Source organism: Nicotiana tomentosiformis, chromosome 3 (assembly GCF_000390325.3).
Source record: "Nicotiana tomentosiformis chromosome 3, ASM39032v3, whole genome shotgun sequence".
Taxonomy (NCBI): Eukaryota; Viridiplantae; Streptophyta; class Magnoliopsida; order Solanales; family Solanaceae; genus Nicotiana; species Nicotiana tomentosiformis.
In genome coordinates, this window is record NC_090814.1 from 82678568 (window position 1) to 82698843 (window position 20276).

The 20276-nt window shown below is 36.5% G+C and overlaps 3 protein-coding genes across 6 annotated transcripts; all 3 read right to left on the minus strand.

Annotated features, from left to right (window-relative positions):
* Positions 1–5001: 5001 nt before the first annotated feature.
* On the minus strand, positions 5002–6190 carry LOC104091917 (uncharacterized). Its single transcript, XM_070197175.1, has one exon. The coding sequence runs from the start codon at positions 5964–5966 to the stop codon at positions 5367–5369; it is 600 nt and encodes a 199-aa protein (XP_070053276.1). The 5' UTR covers positions 5967–6190; the 3' UTR covers positions 5002–5366.
* A 756-nt stretch (positions 6191–6946) lies between these two features.
* Positions 6947–12892, minus strand: LOC104091918 (protein phosphatase inhibitor 2). 2 transcript variants are annotated; one of them, XM_070197176.1, is made up of 5 exons: positions 12726–12892; positions 11825–11879; positions 11294–11412; positions 7671–7844; positions 6947–7347 (listed from the first exon to the last, which is right to left on the minus strand). In XM_070197176.1, exons 2-5 carry the CDS (start codon positions 11827–11829, stop codon positions 7118–7120), a joined length of 528 nt encoding a protein of 175 aa, XP_070053277.1. In that variant the 5' UTR covers positions 11830–11879; positions 12726–12892; the 3' UTR covers positions 6947–7117. The 2 variants fall into 2 exon arrangements, with proteins under 2 accessions (XP_070053277.1, XP_009595655.1); XM_009597360.4 differs by having other exon boundaries at positions 11805–11879; positions 12726–12882.
* Positions 12893–13703: 811 nt separating this feature from the next.
* On the minus strand, positions 13704–19476 carry LOC104091920 (uncharacterized). Of its 3 annotated transcripts, none has more exons than XM_009597362.4 (6): positions 19162–19476; positions 16745–16876; positions 16511–16606; positions 16194–16340; positions 15302–15443; positions 13704–14942 (listed from the first exon to the last, which is right to left on the minus strand). In XM_009597362.4, exons 1-6 carry the CDS (start codon positions 19237–19239, stop codon positions 13912–13914), a joined length of 1626 nt encoding a protein of 541 aa, XP_009595657.1. In that variant the 5' UTR covers positions 19240–19476; the 3' UTR covers positions 13704–13911. The 3 variants fall into 3 exon arrangements, with proteins under 3 accessions (XP_009595657.1, XP_033510895.1, XP_018624889.1); XM_033655004.2 differs by lacking the exon at positions 19162–19476 and adding an exon at positions 18228–18618; XM_018769373.3 differs by lacking the exon at positions 16194–16340 and having other exon boundaries at positions 19162–19387.
* Between the last annotated feature and the right edge of the window lie 800 nt (positions 19477–20276).

The window sequence follows — 20276 nt, forward strand, 5'->3', positions numbered from 1 at the left end:
TTAATCAGTGTAAGCTGGTTGACCTTGGTTTCAAAGGTAGCAAATTTACCTGGACTAACATGAGATATAAGAATAGGAATCAGTTAATCTTGGAAAGACTAGACAGGTATTTTGCTAATAAGGATTGGATCCTAGAATTCCCTTATAATACAATTATCCACCTTCCTAGAACTCACTCTGATCACTGCCTTGTGCTTATTAATCTTTGGTCCATGCCCATCAGTCTCTCTAAACCATTTAGATTTGAGCCCATGTGGTGCAACCACCCCTCCCTCACCAATATGGTGCAGCAGACCTATGAGGGTAACTATAACCTGCTTGAGGGAACTACCAAATTTCAAGACCAAGTTACTACTTGGAACAAGACAGTATTTGATAATACCTTCCATAAATAGAAACATTTACTAGCTAAGGTAGGAGGTATCCAAAAATCCAGTGCCTACCCCTTCAAACCCTACCTCGAGAATCTAGAGAGTCAACTCCAAGAAGGCTATTCAGCCATTCTGAGAAGTGAAGAGGAATTATGGAAAACTAAATCTAGGATAAATTAGCTTATGGAGGGAGATGCCAATACAAAATTCTTCAACACCTCCACTCTTATCAGGAGAAGAATAAATAGGATTTTGGCCCTCCAAAGTGAGGCAGGGGATTTGATAGATCATAAGGGTATTGAAAATGCCATATTCCAGTTCTACTTATTCCTATTCACCACTGACTATCAATCCTCCACCAAGGATGGAGATACCACCCCTTATGACTCTCATACCCTTTCACATAGGGATCAGAACATTCTTAGTGCTCCCCTGAGAAATAGTGAGATAAAGATTTCTTTATTCTCATTCAAACTTTCCAAAGCCCCTAGGCATGATGGCCTACACCCAAGGTTCTACAAAAAGTACTGGAATGTTCTTGAGGGTAAGGTAACCAGCTTTTGTAAGCAGGTCTTCCACACCCTTGAAATGAGCCCTGAGGTTAACACCACTCATCTGTGCCTAATCCCTAAATTTGCAAATACAACTGTGTTGAAGAACTTCAGACCTATTGGCTTATGTAATACAATGTACAAACTTATCACTAAAATCATTGTTAATAGAATTAAGCCTATACTGCCCTCTATCATAGGCCCTAGCCAAGCCGCCTTCCTGTCTAATAGGAAGGCCTGTGATAATGCCATTATTGTGCAAGAATACATTAGTCACTTTAAGAAAATGAAAGGCAGAAATGCCAACATGATCCTAAAAATTAACCTGGAGAAGGCCTTTGATAGGTTAGAATGGTCCTTTATCAGAGACACACTGTTTTCCTTTGGTTTCCCTAGCAGGACCACCAAGCTGATTATGTCCTATATTTTTACCAGTTATATCTCTATGCTTGTCAATGGGAGTAGGACTAAGTATTTTAAGCCTAGTAGGGGCATTAGACAGGGAGACCCTATGTCTCCCTACATCTTCATAATGTGTATGGAGAGACTATCAAGAAATATTGATGCAAAAGTGCAGAATGGAAAATGTTTCCCTATAAAAATCAGTCAAACAGGGCCAAAATTCTCCCATCTCTTCTTAGCAGATGACCTTACTCTCTTTGCTAGAGCAAACACCAATAACTGTAATACCATTATTGAAACTCTTCAGGAGTTTAGTTGTACGTATGGCCAAAAGTAAATAGCATCAAGTATAAGTTATCTTCTTCACAAATTGCTACCAAGAGAAAGTCGATAGACTAGCCAGGATATTGATCATTAAACCCAGTCTCTCTTTTGGTAAGTATGTGGGCTTTCCCATCTTCCACAAAAGATCCACCAATATAGACTATTAGTTATTTTATCATTGATAGCATGCAGACTAAGCTTGTAGGCTGAAAAACCTATTTTCTGAATATGGCTGGGAGAACTATACTAGATAAATCCTCTCTTGGGTACATCCCTGGCCATGTCATGTAATACATTAAGCTCCCAGCTCAGGTGTGCAACCAAATTGACAGAATTCAGAGAAATTTCATCTGGGGTACCACTGCAGCTAAAAGAAAAATGCACCTAGTTGGGTGGAAAACTGTGACAAAGCCTAAGGAAGAGGGTGATTTGGGAGCGCAGACAACTGAAAACAGAAACATTGCCACCCACACTGGCATGGCCTGGAGGATGTACAACAATACAAATGCTATGTGGGCCAGGGTGCTTTTCCACAAGCATTTATACTAGCAGAAACCCTTCTAGGCACATTGCCTCTAGGACTTGGCAAAATGTCAAAAATGGCTGGTATATCTGTAGTAAGGCTACTAGGTGGGTAGTACATAAGGGGAATAAAATTAACCTTTATGGTGACAGATGTATCCTTGGTATGGAGTCCCTTAGGAGCATTATCAGTGGTCCACTCAACAGGGGGGAGGAGAGTTTGAATGTAGACACATGCTACAATGAGAGTCACTTAAACATTAGTAATATCTCCTTTGACCTCCCTGAAGTGGTAGTTTTTACTATCAATTTTATTTTTGTTAATCCCAACTCTGGGAATCTGGATAGGATGGTTTGGAACCAAACTGATAGTGGCTTCTTCTCAACCAAAACTGTCTATACCCTCATAAGAAGTCTGAACCATCATCAGGACCACAACTTTGGGAAAGACTTAAACTGGGTATGGGGCCAAAAATTGCCCAACAAGATACAATACTTTCTTTGGTTAGTAACCCATGCTAGGCTCCCTACAACTAAATACCTCCACTCAGGGGGTATGAATCTAAACCCCATGTGCTTCTTCTGTAACAAGGAGGAAGAAACCATTGAACACATACTCTTCAAATGTGACAATGCTAACCAATGCTGGCAGAAGTTAGCTGAGCAAAGCCATTCCAACCTCAGCATCCCAAACCTTGTAATTAGCCAAGCAAACTGGTGCACACTCTTAACAAGGTTAAGCACCAACCCTTCAATGACATTCTCAAATGGGGACACTTAATCCCTTTCTGCCTTTGGCAAATTTGGATAACCAAGAACATCAACAACTTCAACCATAGGAAGGATCTTGTTTCCTTTTGAGTGGCCATTAACAAGGCTGCAGGATTCATGCACATAGCAATAGGAAGAAAAGAGTCCAGACACGATACTATTATCTCTATTAAATGGAAGCCCCCAGGACGGGGTTGTTACAAGCTAAACAGTGATGGTGCTTACAATCAAAAAGAAAAAAGATGGGGAATAACCGGGGTAATTAGAAATAACAATGGGGATTGGGTAACATGGTACATGGGAAAAATCAAGTGCACAAATACTCTCCATTATGAGCTAACAGCTTTTTCGCAGGGCCTAAAAGTGGCAATATCAAACAATCTAGCGCCCTTAGATGCCACTGTGGACTCGACAGAGGTAATACAATGCATAAACAATGGTCATCTGATATATGATTTTCTGATTTGTGAATGCAGATCTCTCCTAGCAACGCTGGGTCATCTACCAGTAAACCACACATTCAGAGAGGCAAATAGAGTGGCAGACAAGTTGGTAACAGAGGCAAGGAAGCAGTTGAGAACATGAATCAACTTTTTGATAGTTCCTCCGATGTTTGTCAATGAAGTACTATGGGCAGACACCCTAGGAACTATTTTTGAAAGAAACGTTAAAAATTGTAATATTGTACATGTAGCATTGGACTACTCACTGTTTGGTACGATGGGCTTAACTACTCAACAGCCCAATCTAAGAACAATCTTAACTTAGTATTATAATTTAGTATCATCTTGACCAAAAAAAAAGACACAAATCTAATCTAGGACCTTTGTATAACTAAAGGATCCACATTAGTAGTCTTCCAACCGGCAGTGAAGAGTGCCAACATATATATCGTGTCCCTTATATCTGAAAATGTGAAGAGATTTTGGTTACGAACAAATTTATAAACTTGCTTGTCAGACTGTTTATCTCAATTCTCAAGGTAATGAAATATATTCAATGAAAACAAATTTCCTCTTCCACACTCAACTACTCCCTCTTATCCCAATTCATCACCGTATTTATGTATAGTACATTAGATACATGCAACAACAACAACAACAACCCAGTATAATCCTACTAGTGGAGTCTGGGGAGGATAGTGTGTACGCAGACCTTACCCCTACCCTGGGGTAGAGAGGTTGTTTCCGATAGACCCTCGGCTCCCTCCCTCCAAGAACTCCCCACCTTGCTCTTGGCGTGATTCGAACTCACAACCTCTTGGTTAGAAGTGGAGGGTGCTCACCACTAGAGCAACCCACTCTTGTCAATATTATTATTAGATACATGCATATAATATATTTAATATATATTATAGATATACTAATAATATATATTTGGTATAATGTACGAATATAAATAATAAATGTGATATATTAATGTTAATATAAATGATATATATTATGTATACTATGTATGTAAATAGATTATGTAAAACATATATTGATGACATATATTAACTATACTATGCATACATAATATAAAGAACATTATTCCAAATGTAAAAGGGTATATAAATATTGTGTTTGAGTGCGTGTATATATATATATATAAAGAAATAAAATCCAAAAAAAAAAATTAATTGAAAAGTAAAGTTTGGCCAAAGCCCATATGCCATCATTACCACATTTTTGTATAAAATGAATGAAATTTACGCTTCTAGGGGGAAAAAAAACGTGCAGGATATTATAGCTTGGAAAGGCCAAAGGAGAAGGAGATTGTTTAGGACATAATGGATTGTATTTTATATTATTTTTTTTTTATATTACCCTAAATAAGGATAGTCTCTTATTTTTGGGTGTTTGGTTTAGTTGGAGACTGCACTATTATGGAATATTTAGAATCAGTTTCCTAGTTTGTAGGAAATCTAAGGTATTTGAGCTATGTTTTGTGGTAGAATATGTTATTTAGTTAAAAGTTGTAAATTATGAAATATTTTTTTAATCCATGAGTAAGTATGAAAATTCCCCTTTCCATTTTTCTTTCTTAGGGCCTATTTGAACAAAACGTCAAAACCTCAATAAAAGAATATGATAAGGTACTAGTATAAAATACTGGAATAAGATAAATGAGGGAAGTTTACTCCTTATCTTGTCCTCCTTTGTGTTGTGTTGGGCACAAATAGGAAACCAGATTAAGCTTAAAACTAGTAGACTCACAAACACAAAGACATCATAATCAAGGAACGACAGAGCAGGAATTTATGCAAGAGAATTCAAAAGTAGCAATGTTTGAACATCCTTTGCTACTTCATTAGAATTTTCTCTGATATATAACTAAACGAATTGAATTCCCCTTTCTTCAACCTAGCTCAGCCACTGGGTACACCGTACAGATGATCCCATCTTAGTTTAAAAACCAAATATTTTAACCTCAACGTTTATGCTTACTCCAGATTGGTATGGCGTGCTCGCACAGCTTCAGGACTCTGCTTCAAAACTTCACCCAACTTATAAACCACCATCTCAAACAGCACAAACATGGCTCCTTCGTATAAACTCCCCATCGGAAGCAGCGACTTTTCCTGCTCCACATTATCATCAGCCATTGTCTGAGCCGGAATATGAGCAACCACACTCGCGTACTTCACAGAAGATCCGGATTCGGTCTGAGCTGTCAGCAACAGCACACGAGCACCGTTGGATTTCGCCACACCACAGATTGCATCCACGGTGGAGAAACCTCCTGGGCCGGCGGAGGCAATTAGGAGGTCCGGCGGCCCAATTGGAGGAGTGTTCATGTCGAAGACGCAGTGGGCTGATAAACCCAGATGGAAAAGCCTCATTGATAGGGCCTTCAGCATTAACCCTTCACGGCCCACGCCGTACACGAACACCTTGCCGTTGCGGGTCGCAGCGGCTGCGATTTCTTGTACCACAACTTCCAAGGCAGGGGTTCTTGTGCTGGTGTTGGAGAAGACAGAGCTTATCTGATTGCATATTTTGGAAGCTAGTAGAGTTGACTCTCTTGGGTTTGATTCTGCCATTTGACACCAAACTCGCTCGGCAATTTCTACTATCTAGTCACTTATTCAACAGAGGAAAAATCCAACTCTAACGCATTGTCCATTTGGCTCCCAAGTTGTGGCTACGCCTATTTATATCCATAGCAAAGATTTTTTTTACTACTACATGGATAGATATAACACACTACTAAGTTGAGACCATATAAAGTGTCGGCTAAAACGGCCCAAGATACATTTAACAAAGATGTAATATTGTTTGAAAAGCTACTAGTAAAGGGCGCAAATTGGCGTCCCCAAAACCATTGGTTGTGATATCGGGCTAAAATTATTCAAAGATACTTGTAGCATGGTGTAATATTATCTGTTTTAGACCAAACAGTTTTTTCAGAATGTCTCACACTATTAAGAGTATTCAACATTATAAATAGATATTACTATTTTATTTTATTTTACTTTCCATGTGAGACTTTATTCTTATTCGAATCGTTTTATTTAGGTGTTCGGAGTATTAAAGGTAGAGTTGAAATATTACTATAGTAGCTAATATTATTGCAAAATTCTTTAATATGCGAGTGAAAATCCACTAATATATCCAATCAATACTACATTATTTATCAATCTGGCGAATTTGTTCCGAAACATTTTACATTGTAAAAAAAACAACGGTTATTACCCTCTTTTTACATTAACTTTACTACTCTAATTGGGTAAGTGTTAATTAAGTTAAACCTTCAAGAAAAAGATAGCAGGCAATTTGGGCAAAGTTACTATGTCTTTCTGAAGATGTGTACAAAAGTAGTAACAACCCGGAGGTATTTTAAAATACTGGAAATACAATAACACCGAAAACAGTCCACATTTTAGGACATTATCACAGAAAACTAAAGTAAACCTAACTAAAAGTTACAAACTCAATACGATAAACTGCAAAATGCAGTGTACGAAAATTTGGATTTCAGAATATTATCTAAAGCCAAAAAGTGATGGCAGAAACAGAAATCTAACTGAAGATGTTCCATTCGATATGTCAGAACTTTATCATCGTAAAGGTTAAGACCTTTATACATTTACAAACAGAAGTTGAGCAAATATAAACAGAAGGAACATGGAAGTAAGATCAAATCAACAATGTACTTGTGGATGATCTAAGCTCGATGGGCTGGGAAAGAATACTATTTAGAAGTGTCCATGTTGCCTTCCTCAATCTCTATGTCCTTAACAGCAGTAGTCAATGATGATGATGAATCAGACCTCCCATCCCTTTTCTCAAGATCCTCATCCTCACTGTTTGAGGCTTCTTCAAGAAAGGAGCCCTTTCGACGGAGTTCTTTGACTCTCCTATACTCGTCATAGTGTGCTCGCCTGTGCTCCTTGAAGCTCTTTCCCTTTTCTGATCCAGAATCTGTTACATCACAGAAAAATTATAAATAGGGTTTGCATTCAATATAAATCATGAACCAATTGCAACAAAACTACCAGTACACAATACACCTGAGAAAAGAAAGGAAATAAACCGGGGTGGGCCGGGAGGTTGCGTGTGTGTGTGGAGGAATCGATCGTTTAAAAGGCCTCAGTTGATCAATTAATGTATGGATAAGGGTAAAACTCAGAAGTCAATGACCACCTCTCCCTGCCTCTCATCCAATCCAACCCCCACTCATCAAATCAAAAGGAAAGGAAAAAAGAGAAGAAAATGGGTTTGTACACAGACAGATCAAATTAAACCTGCATCATCTTGGTCCATGACATCAGCTTCATCCTCAGATGATGTCCAGCCAGACCGTTGGGATTTATTCTTACTGGAAGAAGCCACCTCATTCAATGCACTGCGTATAGCTTCTGCATGTACTGCATCACCATTGCCTTCCTCAAAACTACCCCGTATAGGAGATAAAGATCCTACAACATCAACAAAGTCAGCAAAAGTGAGGACGACAAATAAACTTGCACAGATTTAAGCATTTTTTTTTTTTGATGAAGTAAAAAGATTTAAGCAATATTTTTATGATATGGAGATTTAAGCAATATTAGCTATCAGTTTATTGAGACATAAATATTTCTCTCCAAATACAGATGAAAAATGATTGTTCACCAAAAAGCAGGAGCACTAAAGTACATCATCTATTAGCCACATTTTTTTGTTTGATAAGATCATCTATTAGCCACATTACATGGAATCTTCATGCTTTCTTGCAAGCATGAAGGATCCTTCAAGATAAAAAACAACATAGCTGCATTGAATCCATACTCGTCAAATATTCTACCTGAGTTCATGCAGTGGACACAAGACTTGTAAGGAGGAGACTAGCCATACATAGGAGTGGCAAACGGGCGGGTCGGGTTGGATATGGTTCGGGTCGAAATGGGTAATGAAAAAACGGACAAATTATCCGACCCAACACATATTTAATACGAATAAAAAACGGGTTAACCGACGGATAATATGGGAACCATATTATCCATGACTTCTTGAATATGAACACTTTTGGGAAAATTCCTAGTCTTCCGAACTTGAGGAACCCTCAATTTGAAAACTTTACAAATATAAAAGTTAAACTCATTAGTTATCCATTTTCTAAATGGATAATATGGTTCTTATCCATATTTGACCCGTTATTAAAAAGTTCATTATCCAACCCATTTTTTAGTGGATAATATGGGTGGTTAAGTGTGTTCTTTTAACCATTTTGTCACCCCTCACACAGAATACATACTAATGTAAAATCTGTTAGAAATTGGGAAGGAGAACGCTTATTTTTTGCAGGATTTTAATGCTTTTTATAAGTTTGTAGGTTAAAATATTGATTTTTTAATAGTTTGGGCAGGGTGAGCAAAGGGCTGCCTAAATCTTCCCCAAGGAACATACATGTCGGAATTTACTCCCACTAGGCCCATATCCTGGAATCCTGAAACCTTACACCATGAACATGGCGAGACCAAATCTAACATCTTATGAGTAGGACGAAAGTCTCATTCCAAATACAACCGTGCACAGCAAGACCAAAAATCCTAAAGCTTTCAAATTGCATACATAGTTACATACTATGTAATTAAGCCTCAATACCAAACAAGTTGGGCTGGATATATACAAACAGATTCATTTACCCACGTTTTTGCATAAGAAATTTAGTGGGCGTTTGGACATAAGAATTGTAAAATTCCAAAATAGGGGGAAATAAAAATTTCAAGTGAAAATGGTATTTGAAATTTAGATTTGTTTTTGGACATGAATATAATTTTGGGTTGTTTTTGAAGTTTTGTGAGTGATTTGAGTGAAAATTTTGAAAAACAGCTTTTTGGAGTTTTTCAAATTTTCGAAAATTTCCAAAATGCATCTTCAAGTGAAAATTAGAAATTTTATGAACAAACGTTGATTTCGAAAAATAATAATTTTTTTTTGGAAAAAAGGAAAAAATTTCTTATGTCCAAACGGGCTCTTAATTTCATATTCTTTTCAAATAAATAGACCAATTAATCTTGCTTGTATAAAAAAGCAAAAAAAACTATCAGCACAGTAAACTCAATTACATAGAGTAACTACATCATGTTTTACCTAGCCATTGCATATGAGACCCTTGCAAATGCAAAAGAATGGATTGGAAAGAATCAAAGAGAAAATAAAATTACGAAATGTCCCTAATAGTGTCAATTAATTCTCTTAATGGCAGGTAAGAAACTGTAGCAAACTAACGAGGATTAGGCTCTAATAAAGGAAAAAATACCAGAATATGTATGTGTTCGATGAAGTGGTGGAAATCTCTTATGATCAAATTTTAATGAAATTTTTGTACTTTTTGGAAATCCCGGTTTTCCCATACATAATGATGTAACAAACATCACGCCATTATTAGAAGCAGATCCTGAAGCTCCAAGTACCAAAACATAATGGTATTAGCTCTAATATTCGACCACCAACACATTATAGGAGGTTTAGCACCACATGAGAAACTTCAATGGTGTAGGGATACTGAGAAGACTACACATCAACTTTGGGATTTGGAATTTGTAAAAAATATACAATCAAACTGACCTAAATATCCACAAAAAGCAAATTAAACAACAGAGATACAAGATGCATCAGTAGCATGAATAAAATTCACTCAAAGAGTATAAGCACCACAGTATAAACTACTGCCAAATGATCCAAATAAGTTCAAATCTTAAAATATTTCCTCCCAAACCATCACTCTCATGGAAGCTAATCAAAAGGGGGAAAAAGAAGATCAGTGAGTGCATAAATCATCTGGGAAAAGATAGAAAAAGAAGACTACCAATTGCATAAAACCAGGTCAATACACTAAGGGGTCGTTTGGTAATCAAAAGGGGGAAAAAGAAGATCAGTGAGTGCATAAATCATCTGGGAAAAGATAGAAAAAGAAGACTACCAATTGCATAAAACCAGGTCAATACACTAAGGGGTCGTTTGGTAGGATGCATTAGGTAAAATAATACATGCATTAGCTTTGTGTATTAGTAATATTTTGTTTGGTACACTTTTTGAACATATGCATTAGTTATACACCCTATTTGGTAGTATCCTGTGCATAACTAATGCATAAGAAAGCATGGTATTAACAATGCAATGGGTTTTAATGCATGCATTAACTTAGTTAAAGGCAAAATTGTCAAACAAAATTTATGCTTGATTAAAATATGCTATTATATTAATGCAAGTTTGAAATAATCCAAGAAAGTGAGAAATAAAATTATATCCCTAGTAAATAAATAAATACTTAGCCTATTTTCTTTTTTTATAAATAAATATTAAGTTCTATACTACAATATAGGTAGACAAATCAAATATCTTTTAAAACCTTTTTCATATAAAAACATTCATCAACATATGTTTCTTTTAAAAAGATAAAGTGATGGACTGGTCATGAGGGTATTTTTGTAAACAAGCAATTCTTTTAGAAATTGTGCAATGCTTTAATACATCAAACCAAACAATGGATAAGAAATATGTAAGCATAACTAATGCAAGCATAACTAATACCAACATTACTAATACACCTTATTCGGCATTATTCTTATACAATCTACCAAACGACCCCTATTCAGCATTACTAATTCACCCTACATTCTACATTACTATTCAACATTACACTCTATATTACTAAAAAATACACCCTATTCAGCATTACTAATTCTTACTAATCGTTTTTCATCTATCTATAAACCTATCAAGCATCAAAAGTTTTTCAAAAAGACTGATTGGCATGTGAAAAGCAGGAAGACAACACGCCACCACATTATTTGATCTATCTATGAAACTTGCATGACACAGAAAATTGACAAGTGAGATAAACGGGCACGAAGGAAAAGAAGAATTCATTTCACGAACATACCATCAACATCGATCATGCGGTGATATGGTGTCTTTGGTTCAGTTATTTTCTGCCTCACTGGTTTATTTGCCTCAATTTCTCCCAAATTTGCCTCATCCCACTTTACATGTGCTCCCCTTCTACACCACGACAAAATGTTCAAAGCAATTAAATTTCCGTTACTAACAATACTAATGCAAGCAAACAAATAAGCTCAGTTTTTTCAAAAAGAACAGGTCAAACAACTACTAAAATCATGATGCAAACGCAACATTTAGTGTCACCCCATACCCCAAAAATAAATGTGCTTGCAATAATTCTCTCAATGTATTAAACACGCTAGGGAAGATACAGGAACAAGCATGAACACATAGGCTTTGGGGCTAAAGAGCACATTCAGTCTACTGCAGGCTACTTATAGGAAAGTAATATCTGTACAGTATTTCTTTTCTCCATCTCGTCTACATGACATTCATTAGCACCAGAATTGAAATTTTAAGTGAATGCAAGATGTATCAGAAAAAGAATTTACATAACAAGAAAAGACATTACTTCATTTTCCCAAGGTGACCCAATCCTTCAAGGAGTTGCAGTCAAATTGATTACCCTGAACCAACAAAAGAGAAAAGCATTCGTCAAGCATTTGAATTAAAAAAAAAGGTACTCATATTGGTTCAAAAATGACCTTTGAGAATGTTCTACTTTTTTACCAACATTTACTATCCATTTTGACTCCCCCTCCCCCTCCCCCTCGAAAAATTGCTCCAGATTTTTTATAACCGAAAAATGTCCGAGGACCAGTGCGCCCAGATCGAAATTCGATGGATAATGAGCCCGCCCCTCTATCCTTCTCCAAGTAAATACCAAGCTTTTCTATAGCAGGGTTCAAACATGTAACATGCGCCAAACCCACACAGCACGTGTTGTGCTCTTACTAATAGACTAAAGCCCCGTGGCACAAATTGCTAGTTGTTTCATAGATAACAGATAGTAGTTTTTACTATGTATTTTTCATTTGGAAGGTGTAGGGATGCCAAGCACCATTATATTATATACAAACATGCTAAGATATGAGATAATCATAAACACAAATTAATCATTCACTTGTTTGATTAATTAGGACACTTTCAGTAAATGATTTAAGATATATGAGTCTAACCTAAGAACAGGAAATTATCTTGACATATTTTCTCTTAGCCTTTTTTCCGAAAATATTTCAGAAAAAAATGATCATTAATCCTAGAAGGCAAAATAAACATCATAATTTTTGGTAAAAACGCAGATTAACTCATAAATGAAAAAAAAAAGATCGCAGACAAGGATTTTCTTCATGAAGTAGAACAGATACAACAAATTGCAACCAAATTTACACTTCTGGATTAGGTTTTCTTTTTCCTACGAAAGAATGCATACGAGAGATTCTGGAGGAAGAGGAAAGGAGAGAGAAACATACAGTTCGATGTCGTCGGAGAAAGAGACGGGAAGAAGCCTGCCGCAGAAAGATGGCTCAGGCAAAGTGGTTTAATGGACTTGAACGAACAAATAAAAATAAATCTGCTTAAGATATTTGCAAAAGAAAGAAAGAATAAACAAGGCGAGCCGATGGATAAATTAAGTTTGGACTTATCTTATAGCGACGGACACGTAAAATGATTTTTTAGACAATCAATTTCAATTCAACATGCTTAAGAAAGTTAATTACTACTCCATGTCTTATGAGTAATTAAATTACCTTTTTTGACAAAACTACGGGTAATTACTTCTAATTATTATTAAAACGACTTGATAGCGTAACTAGAAGTAAACTTAGAGACTACATAAAAATTGGAAAACTACCATATTTTCCTGTGACCTTCACTTGCCGTTTGGTGCTTTTATTATGTTGAAGTATGGAGTTAGTAGTAATAATTATTGTTAGAGGCTACATAAGAATTGGAAAATTGAAAATTCCTCACCTTTACCTGTGACCATCACTTAGCGTTTGGTACTAGTATTACTGTGTTGAAGTATGGAGTTAGTAATAATTTTCACATGGTTTTCAAAGATAAAGTTAATTAATAGACTTAAAATTAATTAATTTCCATTTTTGTAACCGAAGTTATATTAAACAATTTGGACAGAGGAACTCTTCATCAATTTTAGCTCATACAATACAAGCTGTAAAAATAGTGAAGAAACTCGATCAAGTAATAAAGTTAAACTATATATGTGAATAGCTTGATTCATTTACTACTTAACTAGTACTTAGTTCAGTTGCCATTCTCCAACTAAAGTTGCCTTTTCGGTACAGTTCTTGATATGAAGTTATTTGGATATATCAAAGCACATGCATCCTTGACCAAAAATTTTGAGGCACAAGGATATGGATTCCCTTCAGAAAATACTTAAACAGTTGTTTTAGCTTTTAGTGAAAATGGGCGAAAACAGCTGCTACTCGAACTAGCGACAAGTGTTCCCAATCAAGAAAAATACACAGGAAACAGGCACTCCGGCCGTGAATAATTTTTTTACATAGTTTTTACTGCAGCTCTAGCTGCCTTAAAATTTTGAGTTCACAGACTTATGCACTGTGTTACAAATTACAACACTACTACAAGCTAGGTTGAACTTCCTAAAGTTACAATCTATAATAGTCTATTTCAGCAAAGTGGTGAAGGCCGACGAGGACCAAATTTTGTAAACCAACAATTTTGATATGCGTTGGGGGCTGCTACTGCAGGCTGTTGCTTGTACAAAGCCTTTTCAGGTGCCCCCATATGTGAAAGATTGGCCTTGCCAAACTCTTCAAATCTAATGTTTGGTAATACTAAGCCATTATTTCCTTGGAACTGTGATGAAGTGAATTGCTGCTGTACTATCTTCTGAGAGCATAATTCGTCCCCTATTGGTATTTCACCAGTAAGAGTCTTGACCGCGAACATGAAGCAAGGATCTGCCCATATTTCATCAGAAGGTAAACCCACAGTGCAAGGAGTATTAACAGAAGACATGCTCGGACTAGAACCTGGGATCTTATCCACTTTCTTTTCATTTATGACCGGAATTGTGCCAGTTAGAGTTTTTATTGCAAATTCTATGCATGGATCCGTCCAAATGTCACTTAAAGATGACTCGAGAGCTGTTTCACCTTTCTTATCACCTTTGCAGCTACCAAGGTTAGTTTTTGCAGGTTCGGCTGGAGAAGGTAGTTCTCGCTCCTTTAGTGGTAAAGTAACAATGTCTTGTTGCCCTTTGCTGGTCACACTCCCAATTTCTATCTTCTTATTGATGGTAATACCGGTTAATGCCGTTGCAACATGCTTACTGGTATCAATAAAATTCACAGGGTTATCAGTGATGGCAGCTTGTGTCTCCTCCTCCTGTCTTACTGTAGCTAGATGGGCTTGATTATTTGTTCGGAGCTGAAGAGATGTATCAGCTTTAATACCAGCAAGCCGTTTTGATTTTCTGCGAGGCAAGTTCATACCCTTTTTTCGTTTACGCGGGATTGTTTTCTGGTCATGCTTTTCCACACCATCTCGTGATGGCTTTTCTTGATTTTCTCCACTTACAGGATTTGAAACAAATTTACCATCATTCTCCTTTTCTTGTTCTTGTCCACTTACGGGATCTGAAACAACTTTACCATCATCCTCCTCATCCGCGTTCTCTGGTACACCACCTCCTAAACCTGAAATATTTCTCATTTCCAAATTAAATACATTCATTTTGATAAACTACTAAAAAACACGTGACATGCCTAAACGAAGTTTTCTTTTTTCTTTAAAAGAGTGCCTGTATTTGAATTTTGTGACATGAAATGAAATCTTTTGAAGATTCTAAAGATTTGCAGTATCAAAAGAAGTTCTCATATTAAAAGCTTTTCCCCCAAGAATTACAGCAGTAAACTAGTTCTTGAATTCATGAGGAAATTTGTAAGAGAGGAATGGAAGGAAACTTGCAATAAATAGATGACATAAGGGCATAAATAAAGCATTAAATACTTCATATCAAACTGAAACACTAGAACTTTCCAATAGTGAGTAATACCTTCAAAGGATGATATACTGCCTACTACACAACTGGAATGCCCCATATGTTCAGCACCCAACTTCAGCTTCTGATTCGAATTAACTTCCTTGCCAGATGCATCGCTGTCTAGCGATGTATGCTTGTCAGCTTCAGCAGTCAACTAAATACCAGAAACAAACAAAAAGATTAGATCGTGAAGAATTACCATAGAGAATTTGAAGCATTGCTAGTGGTTTTAATATCTTGCTCACGAGTTTTATGTGTGAGGAGGGTGTCCTGTTTGCAGTGGTAATCAACAGTTTCAAATGATTATAATAAGATAGGGAGGTTGTGAAGTTTTTTTATTTGATGAAGAATGCACTGTATTAAGAGTCTGACCTCCTCTGCTATTTTTACAAAGAAAATGGAGACCAGAACATGCTACAGATCTGAAATCACCAACAAACGTTTATCATGACAAAAAGACAACGGAAAGAATGATCTTTTTTAAGAGTTTTCTCCTCTCAAAGTTAGATCAGATAATATCCAGAACCTCACAAAGTTTCTTAGAGTGAGGTGTAATCAGTTTGTTTACGGATGTCTAAATAAAGCTTGTAGGATATGAACTGGACTCTTTTCTAAGGGCATGTCGGTGAAAAAATAGAAGTATCACCACTTCCACAAACATAGATATCAAGATCTGCAACTTACTACTTGTCTAAATTCCAGTAATTTGAGGTGTAATGTCATCATACAATTTAATTTTCTTTGACACCACATTTCTTCAGATAATTACTATTTACCTCCATAAACCATTGTAAACAGGAGGTCTTGTATTATAACTAGCTTATGAAAACCTATGATCTTTTAACTACCATAAAGGATAATACCAGTAAATGAAAACTAACATGCGAAAAACATTCTCACTTACAGTTGAAAAAGGTTCTCCCAGTTCTGAAGTGCCAGGACACTGATCCCTGGACTTGGATTCAAATCTTCCTGACTCTCTAGTTTCAAGGAACCGAGAAACTTCCTTCATAGAGCGGAAAGTGTGTCCACTGACAGGGTCAGTATAATACTGCAAAGGTAATTCACTAATTACATTACTACATACTCCAAGTAGAATGCAATTGGAATCGATACGCGAAGCAGAATATTTGAATTTAAAATAGAGGTTAAGGATTTGCATTTCCAGTAATTGCTGAGCTGGTAGATATTGAAATATGAAAATAAAAAGGGAGTTAGTACCGGATCTTTCTTGATTTTGTGCCCCTTTCTCCTGACCCTCACTTCCTTAATCCATCCTGGTGGTAACCCTTCTGATGTAGCCTTCTCAGTTACAACCTATATCATTGAAAAAGAAAAAAAAACTGTAAGGGGCAAAACCAAAGGAGAGAACTTCATATAAAGGAGGTTACCCCGCAAGAAAGGGAAAAGAAGGTTGCACTATCATGGTAGAAAATATATATTAACCAACGAGACCTTTCCAGTGTCTTTCTTCTCTATCTCCTTCGTACTAGAACTCTTAAAACAGTTACTGCCAACACTGCTGAGATAGTGAAGAACGTCCGCCTTAGAGCAGAATTTGAGTCCTTTTGAGGGATCGCTATACCACTGCAATAAACACAATAGATACACTCAGATATACAGAATGCATGTTTACTGGTTAAGAATCAGCAAAAAGGAGAGGAATAACAATATTATTGTTTTCACTTTTCCATTCGTAAATGTGCATGGATTCAAGGTGGGAGAGAAAAGAAACTTTATGACTCAAAATTTCAGGAACTGCCATTAGCAATTTATACATCCCACTTCGTCAAGTTAGAACCAATGAAGCCCTCACAGGACTTTCAAGAGGTAAATGTGTGATACTTTATACTGAGTGTCGACATGAGTGGGTAGCTCTAGTCGAAAGCACCCTCCACTTCCAACTAAGAGGTTGTGAGTTCGAGTCACCCCAAGAGCAAGGTGGGGAGTTCTTGGAGGGAGGGAGCCGAGGGTCTATCGGAAACAGCATCTCTACCCCAGGGTAGGGGTAAGGTCTGCGTACACACTACCCTCCCCAGACCCCACTAGTGGGATTATACTGGGTTGTTGTTGTTGTTTATACTGAGTGTTAGGAAGTAGATATAGCACAGCAAGGAAAACTGCAATTGGTGGCGTGAGAACTAGGTTGGCATGGATATGAGGGGTAGGACTGTTATAGAACTACATAACTTCTTAAAGAAGAAACATAATCCATCCATTACATTCACTTTTTTCTGGAAAAGAGAATTTATAATGGCATCTCATGCCAGCAAATATTCCAGACTTAGTATTAGCTATTAAAAACAAAAAATGCATTATGTAGTTTGTCCATTTTGGCAAAGGTAAAATGGTCCTAATAAGGCTAAGATGAAGTGGTTAGAGTGATATGAGATCGGGAAATGTATTTGAAGGTGTAGAATCTTTCAAAATTGCTCTATAGTTTGGGTTGTAAGATAGCAGATTTTGCAACTGACCTGACTCTCTGCCACACACTATTAAAGAATCTAGAATTTTCTCCTCATTAAACAAAATCGAATGCAGATTCACTTACACCTCCCTACTTCTAAAACACCAAAAGCACAATAAGCAGCCTATCATCTAAGAAGAAAATAGCAGGTCACCCAAATCAAACGTCCCAAAATATGCATCAATGTAAGAGACAAAAGCTTAGATTCACAGTAATATCAGTGTAGTGGATGGTTTAAGAAAATCAAAGGATTAGGGGATTAAGATGCTAGGAGACTCGTTTTCGGAAAAAAGAATATAAAAACTATAGCTTGCTACAATTTGAATAGCAGCAGTGTATCTGATCTAGTTGCCGAGTAATGTTCCAATATATGATCAATTTTAGGGGCTGAAATAATTTTGAAAGATTCATAGACAGGGAATAAGGAAAACAAGAATAAAAGAAAAAAACAAAGGCATCAAACGTGCGAACCATTAGCATCACACCAAGGACAAGACACGATGCTTCTTAACAAAAAGCTAAGATCATTCAATCCATTACATAATCTAACCAAGGGAATTTAATCCTTGATATAGAGGAGACAATAGCTGGGGACCAAATCAAAATGGCTCCTCCTTAAACTTGACATGCAATGGCTGACATATCACACTACCATGACTCCATAAGACCACCCCAGCAATCGCTCCCCACAAAAATAAAAATTGATTTAAAGAAAGTCTTGACAGAGACAATTTGGTATATGATGTGTCGCTGCCCAGAAGTGAAAAATGATGCATAAGAGGCTTATATACCGAAGTTGAACCAATCACTAGAACTAGGCCATTCATATATCTGTACTGTCCAAGGCTTTACAAGGTTCAACAAATGCTTTGCCTTTTTACACGCTGGCATACTTGTAACAGTCCTTATTTGGCATGCAAGCAAAATTTGAATGCTTTACATACTTCAGCCATAAGCAAACTAGCACCTCTTCAGTTAAACCTTGTTAAAGCAAGAAGATTAACTCGCACAAATTGTCCTGTTATTTTTCTTTCTTTCTTTTTTACTGGTTTTAGTGTCCCAATCAGCTTGCATGTAACAAAGTTCAATTATTTTGCCTATTTTGTCTATAAAGATAAAGCATGCATCAATCTTGCCAAGTCATGCAACAAGGAGAAGACACAAAGTAATAGCCCTTTGTTACTGAAATAGTTAGGTGAAGCAAAGTTGTGGTTTTGTGCCCAAAACAATACAGATTAGGCCAAGAACAACAGAAATTACAGTTGAAGCAGGAAGATCAGAAATCAAAAAAGAATCAAACAAAGAATCAATTTTTATTAGCCAAAAGCAAAATAAACAAGAATTTTTTTCAAAAAAACAAAAAACAAAATGGAAGATTAAGCAAGAGCAATGAGCAAGAAAGCACCTTCTCTTTCTTTCCTTTTCTGAATTCCACCTTCCATCCAGCAGGAAGCCAATCAGGCAAAGACCTTTTCTTTCCCATCTCACAATCCCACCTAAATTAACCACTTACCCAACTAATTTTAATTCAATCTCCAAGTAGAACCCCAACAACAAAAGAAAACAAAACAAAACAAAATAAAGATGCCTTCTTTTTTACTTGTTATGAAAAGTCAAGAACCCTCCAACCCCTTTTGGAAAGTGTGAATATGGCTAGAGTGAAGGCTGCAGGACTCCACTATGTGTCATGTCTACTCTTTCTTTGACTCAAACAGAGTATAAAGTGATGAGTAGAGGAAATGGGGACATAATGGGGGAGGGAGGTGGGGTTGGGGTTAGGGGATGGAGAATCGGACAAATAGCATTGCACAACCACGTGTTTGCCAAACTTTGTTCGGTTTCAAAACTTGCAATTCGAGGCAAACCAAACGTTCTTTACGATGATTCTTTAATCCTATCTTTCTACTCCTTTTTCTTTGTTTTGGTTTTACTGCTAATAGTCTGTTCTCTCCTCTCTTTAATTTTTTTGACACCTCAAATGTGCAAGTGGCAGTCGGACAATGAAAAAAAAAACTCAAAAGTTACTGGTAGGTGTAATTTCCATGTTCTACATTTTATCTTTTTTAGTTTTCTATTATTTGGCCTTTTCTTGCTCCATTAACGCGGCTGTCGGAGTCAGTGGATGGTGGATGGAAATTTCAGTCTTCAGACTCGTGATCCTAATTGGATGTGTGGCTTTAGGGTGTATTTAGTATTTAATTCAAAAATAGAAAAAAGACCACAAAGAAAAAAGGGGAAAAAACATAACTAGGCAACATTTAAATAAATTTTACTAAAACATAGCAACATAACTTAATTATCATTTATGGCATTAAAATATTTATATATCATAGCAGCTTAACTCTCTCTTGGGCGAGATTCATGCTTATTTGATACCTAATTGTATGCATTTTCGGTCTTCATTACTTTGTTATATATTTTCTTTTATGAATTAATATCTTGCCTTTTATTATAGTACTCGTAGCATTACCAGGACATTAGTTAAATAGTGAAAAATAGATATTTTAAGCCCACTTTTAA